This window comes from Gymnodraco acuticeps, unplaced genomic scaffold (assembly GCF_902827175.1).
Source record: "Gymnodraco acuticeps unplaced genomic scaffold, fGymAcu1.1, whole genome shotgun sequence".
Taxonomy (NCBI): domain Eukaryota; kingdom Metazoa; phylum Chordata; class Actinopteri; order Perciformes; family Bathydraconidae; genus Gymnodraco; species Gymnodraco acuticeps.
The window spans coordinates 11766-24319 of NW_022991455.1; the positions used below are offsets into that span (position 1 = coordinate 11766).

The window sequence follows — 12554 nt, forward strand, 5'->3', positions numbered from 1 at the left end:
TAAAGAGTGACACACACAGCTGGGAGACCAGGGGACACTAAAGAGTGACGCACACAGCTGGAGACCAGGGGACACTAAAGAGTGACGCACACAGCTGGAGACCAGGGGACACTAAAGAGTGACGCACACAGCTGGGAGACCAGGGGATACTAAAGAGTGAGGCACACAGCTGGGAGACCAGGGGACACTAAAGAGTGAGGCACACAGCTGGGAGACCAGGGGACACTAAAGAGTGATGCACACAACTGGGAGACCAGGGGACACTAAAGAGTGACGCACACAGCTGGAGACCAGGGGACACTAAAGAGTAACGCACACAGCTGGGAGACCAGGGGACACTAAAGAGTAACGCACACAGCTGGGAGACCAGGGGACACTAAAGAGTAACGCACACAGCTGGGAGACCAGGGGACACTAAAGAGTGAGGCACACAGCTGGGAGACCAGGGGACACTAAAGAGTGACGCACACAGCTGGAGACCAGGGGACACTAAAGAGTGACGCACACAGCTGGGAGACCAGGGGACACTAAAGAGTGACGCACACAGCTGGAGACCAGGGGACACTAAAGAGTGAGGCACACAGCTGGAGACCAGGGGACACTAAAGAGTGACGCACACAGCTGGGAGACCAGGGGACACTAAAGAGTGACGCACACAGCTGGAGACCAGGGGACACTAAAGAGTGACGCACACAGCTGGAGACCAGGGGACACTAAAGAGTGACGCACACAGCTGGAGACCAGGGGACACTAAAGAGTAACGCACACAGCTGCAGACCAGGGGACACTAAAGAGTGAGGCACACAGCTGGAGACCAGGGGACACTAAAGAGTGACGCACACAGCTGGGAGACCAGGGGACACTAAAGAGTGACGTACACAGCAGGAGACCAGGGGACACTAAAGAGTAACGCACACAGCTGGGAGACCAGGGGACACTAAAGAGTGACGCACACAGCTGGAGACCAGGGGACACTAAAGAGTGACGCACACAGCTGGGAGACCAGGGGACACTAAAGAGTGACGCACACAGCTGGAGACCAGGGGACACTAAAGAGTGACGCACACAGCTGGAGACCAGGGGACACTAAAGAGTGACGCACACAGCTGGAGACCAGGGGACACTAAAGAGTGACGCACACAGCTGGGAGACCAGGGGACACTAAAGAGTGACGCACACAGCTGGAGACCAGGGGACACTAAAGAGTGAGGCACACAGCTGGAGACCAGGGGACACTAAAGAGGGACGCCACACAGCTGGGAGACCAGGGGACACTAAAGAGTGACGCACACAGCTGGAGACCAGGGGACACTAAAGAGTGACGCACACAGCTGGAGACCAGGGGACACTAAAGAGTGACGCACACAGCTGGAGACCAGGGGACACTAAAGAGTGAGGCACACAGCTGGAGACCAGGGGACACTAAAGAGTGAGGCACACAGCTGGAGACCAGGGGACACTAAAGAGTGACGCACACAGCTGGGAGACCAGGGGACACTAAAGAGTGAGGCACACAGCTGGAGACCAGGGGACACTAAAGAGTGACGCACACAGCTGGAGACCAGGGGACACTAAAGAGTGAGGCACACAGCTGGAGACCAGGGGACACTAAAGAGTGAGGCACACAGCTGGAGACCAGGGGACACTAAAGAGTGACGCACACAGCTGGGAGACCAGGGGACACTAAAGAGTGAGGCACACAGCTGGAGACCAGGGGACACTAAAGAGTGATGCACACAGCTGGAGACCAGGGGACACTAAAGAGTGACGCACACAGCTGGAGACCAGGGGACACTAAAGAGTGAGGCACACAGCTGGAGACCAGGGGACACTAAAGAGTGACGCACACAGCTGGGAGACCAGGGGACACTAAAGAGTGATGCACACAGCTGGGAGACCAGGGGACACTAAAGAGTGACGCACACAGCTGGGACCTTGGTGACGTTCAGGGTGATAAAGCTGAACAACTGTATCTGTTGTTGGAAACTTCCCTAAAATGTTTGATTGTCTTATTTGAACAAAGTGGTCACATGACTCCTTCTGATGTGACTGCAGATCTGCTGTGAGCTAGCTAGCTAGATAACGCAGCTAACCTAGTCATTTCAGACATACTGACAAACACTAACAGTTATGAAACTTTTGTGTTTCTATATCAACAATGTTTTTGAAGTTGCACAGGTTTCTCCGGATGGAACTATTTGCCGACCACAAGAAGCATGAAACAGATTTTATTGGAAGTTGGTTTTAAATGAAAGTTCTGTAACCACGACGCCTTGTTTACATGTAATTATATGGGAATCCTGCAGAGGAACTTTTCAGCTCATGCCGGACAATGTGAATTAGATCAGTCCTGGATTGGCCATTGAGTGTTTCTTTTCAGTTTCTAAATTCATTTCAGGGTGAGTGTTGGAAAGATAAACTCATTGGCTAATTAGCTAATCATAAAGAAAAAAAGGCACACTTTAAAACCAATGCAAATATATCGACACCGAATTCTGTGTTAGTCCGAGTGCTACAGTTCAGGTTACTCTCCTCTCTGTTTTGTCTTGAGATGATTGATTAAACATGTCCTACAACGGTCTTTGTTTCATTTTTGATTGCGCTTAATGACTTAATTAGCAATGTGGAAATGAGAGAGGGGTTTTAAGAAAGAATTCGGAAATCAAACATCACATGCAATAATAAATAACAACTGCTTAAACGCATGTTTCGGATGTCTTTAGTTGTAATAATAAGCCTCTATTGTCATTGTATACCTGCAGTAGTTTTGATGGTCAACACATTTCATTTTATTATCATAAATCAATAACTGTTTGTGTATTTATTGGCGTTTCAAGGACAATAAATAAGAAAACGTCACACTGTGTTCTTAGGGGTTCCATGTTGTTCTATTTTATAGACAGCTCGTCGTTAAAATGATCAAAAGCAAGCAGTAAAACAGTTTTGAGTAAATATGGTTCCCTCATTCAAACAGTAGGATAATGGGTAAATGGAGAGACAGAGACAGATGGGTTATTTGGGACAAAGCCATTGTGTTTGCTGCTGCACTAAACACAACTCGGCTCTCATCGATCAAATTACATTAATGTATTTAGTGCTTTATGTCGAACAAGCTTCAGGGCAAAGAAAGGACACAAAGTTAGAGTAGAGGAAAGAAAGGAAGGACACTGGAGACAAGACTCCAAGCTTCTTTTGTTTCTCTGACAAACAATGCTATATGTAGAGTGGTGCAGTAGGTGACGTGAAAGTCATGTGACCGTGCTGTAGTTCCGTTATAGCTCAATATTTGCTCCCAACTCACGGACTGCCATCACTTTTAGGAAACACTGCCATCTGTGAACACACACACACACACACACACACACACAGATACATACACAGATACATACACATAGATACATACACCCACACACACAGATACATACACACACATATACATACATACATACACACAGACACATACATACCATGTATACATCACTTCAGGGGACATTACATTGACTTACATGCATTTCCTGGAGACTTATTCTAACCTTAACCCTAACCAACACATGCCTAACCCTTACCCTTAACCTTACCCTAACCCTTAGCCTTATCCTAAACCTAACCAAGTCTTCACCCTAAAATTAATGATCCCCCTTATGGGGACCTCCAATTTGTCCCCATAAGGGGGATCATTAATTTTAACCTCCAATTTGTCCCCATAAGGGAGGCGAGTCCCCACACGTGACTGTGTAAACAGATTTAGGTCCCCACAAGTATAGTAATGCTAGGCCACACACACACACACACACACACACACACACACACACACACACACACACACACACACACACACACACACACACACACACACACACACACACACACACACACACACACACACACACACACACACACACACACACACACACACACACACACACACACACACACACACACACACACACACACACACACGACCACAGTGTGAGGAATTAAAAGGTACAACCTTTGCAACTGCCGGACTTATGTTTTGAATCTTTCCATTCAGAAGTGTTGCTGAAAAGCACTTCAGAGAAATGGACTGACCCCAGAGCTGTTTCTCCCTGTTGTTTAGTCATTAAGTGCATTCGTTTATTTATTTTATTCCAACACTAATGTGATGACCAAGGACAAATCAAATATATGTGATATGGCTTTGAATGGGAAAATAAACATAATTCAAGACATTTCCGAACACACTCTCTGTTTGTGTTTCTCTCCATGTTATGTCCTGCACGACGTGATGGAAAACGCAGGATGAAAGGATTGAAATGGGCCTGAAATGATACGCTGCATTACTCCACACACACAGAGTGTTTCTGAAAGCAGGTGTTAGCAGCAGATAAACACATCAGAGTTTTTAATCCCGCTCTGCTCAGTGTAAAGCTTTTTCTGGACTCCTGGATGTCATCAAATGTAATTCCTCGGCCACCGATCATTCTGTGCAGAAATCTTGGAAATGCATCTCAGCGTTTTGCAGGATGTGTTAAGGAAGCGTGCCTGCAGAAATATTAAGAAGTCACATGATAAAAACTGAGTGAGATCAATGTTCCCTCTGACCGTTTGTTGACCTGCGACGAGGAAAATGACTGCAAATTGTATTTAATGCAGAAAAAATATATTGTTATTATGTTGAGGTGAGACCATCAAGATGCATTTACCACTTTGGTGGAATTAAAAAAAGGTCCTAAAGGGTTTAAATGTCTTATGCATAGGCTACTAAATGTAGAAATTAAAAGTATTTAGTTTGAAATGTAATATTTACATTTGTTTGGCTTTTAAATAAAGCACTAGCATTGTAAGTCAGTTATAGGAAATGTTATATTACAATTAGCGTAAATATTTTGATGTCATGATACTAACACCACTAACTACAAGACATTAGCCGTTAGCCAATAACTGTTAGCCACTAGCTTAGACATGATCCGTTAGCCAATAGCCTTCAGACATTATCTGTTAGCCACTAGCTTTTAGCCGCTAGCTTTTAGCCGCTAGCATTTAGCCGCTAGCATTTAGCCACTAGCCTTTAGACATTATATGTTAGCCAAGTAGCCTTTAGCCACTAGCCTTTAGACATTATATGTTAGCCAAGTAGCTTTTAGCCACTAGCCTTTAGACATGATCTGTTAGCCAAGTAGCTTTTAGCCACTAGCCTTTAGACATTATCTGTTAGCCAAGTAGCATTTAGCCACTAGCCTTTAGACATTATATGTTAGCCAAGTAGCCTTTAGCCACTAGCCTTTAGACATTATCTGTTAGCCAAGTAGCCTTTAGTCACTAGCCTTTAGACATTATCTGTTAGGCAAGTAGCCTTTAGCCACTAGCCTTTAGACATTATATGTTAGCCAAGTAGCCTTTAGCCACTAGCCTTTAGACATGATCTGTTAGCCAAGTAGCTTTTAGCCACTAGCCTTTAGACATTATCTGTTAGCCAAGTAGCTTTTAGCCACTAGCCTTTAGCCGTTAGTCGGTTGTTTTTGATCTGAGCCATTAAAAAAATCCAGAGGCTATCAGCAAATAACCAATTGAAGTTTTATTAGGTCATAGAGCTGATGAATTACATATCCATTAATTCAAGAAGACATGCTATATGAGTCTGAGGCTTTAAACATAATGCAGAGGAAAACAACTCTGGATTTGTTATTTAAATCGTTTAAAATTGTCACGATCTTCCTGTATTGTATTTTGTCTTGTCTTGTTTCATGTTTTATGTTGAAAGGTCTTCACTTCCTGTCTTGCCTGTTTCTGTCTGCGTTGTGTCTTGTTTAAATCCGTCTGTGGTTCCCGGTCGTTAGTTTCCCTGGTGTGTCTAATTTACCCGATTGTGTTCACCTGGTGTCCCTGTGTTTTCTCCTCCCTCCTCACCTGTGTGATTGATTGATTGATTGATTGAAAAGTTTATTAACAGCTTATTGGGTACAGTACAGTACAGCTCAAAACATACAATTGTTAAGGGGATGCAGACCAGAGAAATACTTTCGTCTTGTTTACATCAGGGTCCCCCATTTCCAATTCATCATATTGGAACAATATATGTCTTGTTTCTGTGATTAGTCTTGTGTGTATTTAAGTTCTGGTTTTTCTGTCTGTCTTTGTCGGTTCGTCTTTTGTCATGACTAGTTCGTCGGTGAGTGTTCTGTTTTGTCTTTGTTGTTCACCTAGCCTTGAAATAAAGGAATTTTCACTTTAATCTGCATTTGGGTCCTACCTGCTTCACACACCGTGACAGAACGAACCGACCACAAAATGGACCCAGCAGATGATCCATGGGAGGTTGAATTACAGTATTTAACCTTCTATCTGGCTTGCTGCTTCGATTGGTGGAAGGGAGCGTCCAGTGTTCGGCAGAAGAGGGCCGCTCTGGTAGAGGCGCTCCGGTTGGCAGCAGAGAAACCATGTTTTGTTGAGTTCTTACCTGACTGGATTTTGGACTTCCTTCAAGCATGTGATTCCCGGCCTGCTAGCCCCAGGCATGCTAGCTCCCTGTCTCCCAATTTCCAACCTGGCACCATACGCCTTGGTGGGTTCCGCCTGAAGTCAACCCGTGCTTCTGCCCCAGTTCCTGCTCCTGTCCAGGAGTCGTATTCCGGAACTCGTCTGGCTTATGGAGGTCCACGGAGTATTCAGGAGGCTGCTAAGAGGAGTCGTCGCAAGGCCAGGCTAGCAGCCCGAGTCCCAGCAGCCATGGTTCCGGCTCCAGTACAGGCCCCAACAGCCATGGTTCCGGCTCCAGTGCCGGACCCAGCAGCCATGCCTCCATGCTCCAGTACCGGCCCACGCAGCTTTGCGTCCATACTGGATTACCTGGCTTACACAGCCAGGGTCAAGGCTTCCGCGCCGGACCCAGCAGCCATGATTCTGGCTTCAATTCCGGCTCCAGAACCGGACCTTACAGCCATGTTTCCGGCTCCAGAACCGGACCTTACAGCCATGATTCCGGCTCCAGAGCCGGACCTTACAGCCATGTTTCCGGCTCCAGAACCGGACCTTACAGCCATGATTCCGGCTCCAGAGCCGGACCTTACAGCCATGTTTCCGGCTCCAGAACCGGACCTTACAGCCATGATTCTGGCTTAAATTCCGGCCCCCGCAGCCATGGTTCCGGCCCCAGCAGCCATGGTTCCGGCTTCAGTACCGGCCCCGGAAGCCATGGGCTCGACTCCAGTTTCGGCTACAGGGCTGGCTCCCCAGCCGACGCCAGCTCCCCGAGTCTTGTCGGCGTACCGGCCGACTCCAACACCTCGTCTCCTGCTGGCTCCCCAGCCGACGCCAGCTCCCCGAGACTTGTCGGCGTACCGGCCGACTCCAGCACCTCGTCTCCTGCTGGCTCCCCAGCCGACGCGAGCTCCCCGAGTCTTATCGGCGTACCTGCCGACTCCAGCACCTCGTCTCCTGCTGGCTCCCCAGACGACGCCAGCTCCCCGTGTCCTGTCAGCGTACCGACCGACTCATGTCCCCTCTCCAGTTCCTACCCGAGTCCCCTCTCCAGTTCCTACCCGAGTCCCCTCTCGAGTCCCCTCCCGAGTCCCCTCTCGAGTCCCCTCTCGAGTCCTCTCTCGAGTTCCCTCTCGGGTCTCCTCTCCAGTTCCCTCTCCAGGTCCCTCTCAGGTCCCCTCTCGAGTCCCTTCTCGAGTCCCCTCTCTAGTCACCTCTCAAGTTCCTACCAGAGTCCCCTCTCGAGTCCCCTCTCGAGTCCCCTCTCCAGTCCCCTCTCGAGTCCCCTCTCCAGTCCCCTCTTCAGTCCCCTCTTCAGTCCCCTCTCCAGTTCCCTCTCGAGTTCCCTCCTTTAGTCCCTCCTCTAGTCCCTCCTTTAGTCCCTCCTCTAGTCCCTCCTTTAGTCCCTCCTCTAGTCCCTCCTCTAGTCCCTCCTTTAGTCCCCTCTCTAGTCCTTCCTCGAGTCCCCTCTCTAGTTCCCCTCGCGAGCCCCCTCTCGAGTTCCCTTCTCTAGTTCCTCCTCTAGTCCCTCCTCTAGTCCCCTCTCTAGTTCCCCTCTCGAGTCTCCTCTGAAGTCCCCTCTCGAGTCCCCTCTCGAGTTCCCTCTTGGTTCCCCTCTCGAGTCTCCTCTCGAGTCTCCTCTCGAGTCCCCTCTCGAGTCACGTCTCGAGTTCCCCCTTGGTTCCCCTCTCGAGTCTCCTCTCGAGTCCCCTCTCGAGTCACGTCTCAAGTCCCTACCCAATGTCCTGGTCCGTTGGAGGTTCCGCTGGGGGTCCTGCCAACTCCATGTCCTGTCCCGTTGGAGGCCCCGTCGACTACTCCTCTGCCGAGGGTCCTACCAATCGTATGTCTGTCCCGTTGGAGGTCCCGCCGTCTACTCTCCTGCCGGGGGTCCTGCCAGCTCCTTGTCCTGTCTCGTTGGAGGTCCCGCCGACTACTCTCCTGCGGGGGTCCTGCCAATCCTATGTCCTGTGCCATTGGAGGCCCTGCCGACTGCTCTCCTGCCGGGGGTCCTGCAAATCCCGTGTCCTGGTCCTCTTCCGTGGGGGATCCTGCCGAGGCCTGTCCCACCAGCTCCGACACCGGGTCCTGCCCGGCCTCCGGCACTGTCCCGTCAGCGCCTTCCTGCCCGGCCTCCGGAGCTCTCTGGTCTTCGCCCTCGAGCCCGGCCCCCTGAGAGCCCGGCCCCCTGAGAGCCGCGGTCTTCGCCCTCGACCCCGGCCCTCTGTGAGCCGTGGTCTTCGCCCGCGATCCCAGCCCCCTGACTCTTCCTGCCGCTGCCTTCGCCCTCATGCTCGGCCGCCCGAGTCCCCCACCTTAGACTCTGCCTTGCCCCCGGGCCGTCCGCCCGAGATCCCTTCCTGGTCCTCTGCTGTGCTCCTGGGTTGTCAGCCCAGACCCGTCCTCCAGACCCCCTCCACCCACCCTAGTGGCCCTAGTTTTGTGTCCCTCCTCCGGTCCCCCTCCACCCACCCTGCTGGACATTGTTTTTGTTTTTTTTGGTGTTTTAGGGACGTCTGGAATCCGTCCCTTGAGGGGGGGGGGGGGGGGGGGGGGGGGGGTACTGTCACGATCTTCCTGTATTGTATTTTGTCTTGTCTTGTTTCATGTTTTATCTTGAAAGGTCTTCACTTCCTATCTTGCCTGTTTCTGTCTGCGTAGTGTCTTGTTTAAATCTGTCTGTGGTTCCCTGTGTTAGTTTCCCTGGTGTGTCTAATTTACCCGATTGTGTTCACCTGGTGTCCCTGTGTTTTCTCCTCCCTCCTCACCTGTGTCTTGTTTCTGTGATTAGTCTTGTGTGTATTTAAGTTCTGGTTTTTCTGTCTGTCTTTGTCGGTTCGTCTTGTGTCATGACTAGTTCGTCGGTGAGTGTTCTGTTTTGTCTTTGTTGTTCACCTAGCCTTGAAATAAAGGAATTCTCACTTTAATCTGCATTTGGGTCCTACCTGCTTCACACACCGTGACAAAAATGATGATGGTAGGAATGATTTATGAACATTATTAATGACAACAACAGGCCGCTCTGAAGACCTCAGATTCAAATCTTTTCACACATTATGTGATTCTATTTGCCAAACAAAGCAACTAGAGTGAAAGATATGTGCGCTTACTTTATAACAATAGGAGCAGATACGATCTTTACAGGCTTTATGAGGGAGCTGTTTGAGGTTGATGTCGCGCATAAAAACTAACCAACCCCACACGTGCTATTAATTCATTATGAAAATGTAAAGCAATTTGGACAGAGCTCATTTATTCTGCACCAGCCTTCAGTCTCTCTTTAATTATCCCATTATGGTCACAGTGCCCCATCTATCTTGTTCACCCCCCCCTCCAAAAGTATGTGGACACGTGAGGATATATTGATTATGAAACAGGTCGTTACAAACACAAGAGCATTTTATAAAAGTGCTGGTCCTTCATTATGACTTGCTGTTCTTAAAACCATGAAAAAAACTCTGTAACCACGAGCAGATCAATATAGAATCACTGAACCTTATATACCTAGTGGTTGGAAGATAACAATATAAAGTACTTAGGGACATCTTAAACTACATTCTCCTGAACACTAGGTGGCAGTATGCATCTCATGAGGATTTATTTCCCATATTGCATAAAATAATCTCAACGTTTATGATAGTTACGTGTTTAGTTCAGCACGATAATCTCCACATATTAAAGGTGGGTAGGTCATTTTGGAGAAACCAGCTCGAGTGCGCTAGAATTTGAAAATACACAACCGGAAAAAAAATCTTCCACTTCCTCACAGAGCCCCTCCTCCAACACACGACCAATGAGGGCACGAGATGAGTGTGTGCACAGATGGAAGGCTGACAGGCAGGTCGGCAGGGACGTGCACAGGTACAGGCTAATGTTGCCCGGACAACAACCCGTTTGGCCTTTTTGTCTGACCTGCCCCTCTGGAGGGAGCGAGAGTTTTGTTTAGTTTTCTGTTGTGGCCGAATAAACATGATAAGCCCACAATCAGTATTCTAGTATGCTCGCTCTCTTTTCTTGATCGCCCTCTCACAGGGGTTCACTTCATTGTAGGATTTCTGCCATGTCTCTACTTTAGTTTGTCCATCTCTGTTATTAAGTTATGGAATACTAAATAAATAAGTAATTAGATACCTTGCCGTTACTGCGCTCATAAAAAAAGACAATAATAAGAATAATGCGTATTGAACTGGTTTCATTCATTAGTGAGAAGCCCTATTTTATCAGTATGTCAGCACAGCAGTTACAATGGTCAAGCTACATTGAATTGTCCCCATTTCTTCTATAATAGTTCCTAACATTAGATATTTTAATGAGATATGGACCGCAAAACAAAAAATGTCCCTGGTTTTAATTTTTATAAATCAAATCACCGAATGCAAGTAGTTGATTTTGAGTAGGTGATTTTGTTATGATATGATGACTGTTCAAATTAGCTCATGTAATAATTGTTTTGGTCTTATATTTATTTTCGGGGGGAGGCCCTTCAATAGCCCCTCCAAATGTCTGTGCACGTCCCTGCAGGTAGGCCATCCAGTTACTTTAGCCGGGCCGGCTCAGATGATTGGTCGTGCTTTTTACAGCACTACGGCTTCCACAGATGACTTTTTGTCAAAGCACTTCAGATATTCATGGCTATCGGGATGTTAAGAGCATTCCATGGAATATAACAAGTGTATCTCGAGCCGTACCCCACCTTTAAGAGCACTTGTTTCATGGTTTTCGGACTCATAAGGCTAACTCATGTCAGGGTTTGAGGACTCATTCCTGCACCACTCTATTACTTTACACAATAACGGAGATCCAGATAGTTGTAATGTTTTCGACTAAAAGCAATTCATCGTTTCTTCTCTAATCCTCAGCATTCATTTGTATATGATATTATTAAAATATACTCTCTGATATAGCCTACTATCACACACACACACACACACACACACACACACACACACACACACACACACACACACACACACACACACACACACACACACACTCCCCCTCTCTCTCACACACTCCCCCTCTCTCTCTCTCTCTCTCTCTCACACCCTCTGAGTCTCAGCTCTCAGTCAGAGAACCTTTCCTCCTCTCGGTGTCTCGCTCTGTCTCCTCTCGTTCTTCTTCTTCTCGCTGCGTCTTTACGCACGGAGCTCCGGGTTTGGCTTCTCCTCTCTCTCACACACACTCCCCCCCTCTCTCTCCCTCTCTCTGGATATTTCCCTCCCCGGAGTTGGATCTAGAGATGGAGTTTGGGATGGAGGACCAGGATCTCCTCTTCTTCCCGGAGCTCCTCCACCCTAACGGCTCGGAGTCAGAGGTGTTTCCCGGTGACGGCGGAGAGACGGTGCACCTGGTGGTGCGCTGCATCATGACCTCGGTGTACATCCTGATCATCACCGTGGGTTTGCTGGGAAACATCACGCTGGTGAAGATCTTCATCACAAACAGTGCCATGCGTAGCGTGCCCAACATCTTCATCTCCAGCCTCGCGGCGGGGGACCTGCTGCTGCTGCTCACGTGCGTGCCGGTGGACGCCTTCCGGTTCTTCTCCGTGGAGTGGGTGTTTGGAGAGGCCGCGTGCAAACTCATCCCCGTGATCCAGCTCACCTCCGTGGGGGTGTCCGTGTTCACGCTCACCGCTCTAAGCGCAGACAGGTAGGAGCTGAGGGACTCTCTTTACTTTCCAACATCTTTGGATCTGGTGTTTTGCAGACATGTTGGCGCTTCAGCACATTCAACAAAGCACAGCACACTGTGTCTGTTGAAGGAAAACAAAACACCCATCCCCTAAGAACAACTCAGAATTGAGGGACATTATTATACATATTATTATCATTATTGTTATCCGACAGGTGGGATAAGATAAGATTGTATTTAACCTTTATTTAACCAGATGAAAACATTGAGACAAAATCTCATTTACAAAGCTGACCTGGCCAAAAGGCAGCAACGTTACTCGTTCTTACGCACAACACAGACATATGAAACACAGAGAACACAACTAAGAAAACAAAAGAGCAAAAGCAGTCCCTACATTGAGCACATTAGGACAGTAAGAAAGGCACTGCTTATTACAGCAAGAGCAGCTGGAGGTAAGG

General features: G+C 48.3%; 1 protein-coding gene across 1 annotated transcript; it reads left to right on the forward strand.

Annotated features, from left to right (window-relative positions):
* Positions 1–11598: 11598 nt before the first annotated feature.
* LOC117532970 (neuromedin-B receptor-like) lies at positions 11599–12115 on the forward strand. Its single transcript, XM_034196592.1, has one exon. The coding sequence runs from the start codon at positions 11699–11701 to the stop codon at positions 12113–12115; it is 417 nt and encodes a 138-aa protein (XP_034052483.1). The 5' UTR covers positions 11599–11698.
* The last annotated feature ends 439 nt before the right edge of the window (positions 12116–12554 follow it).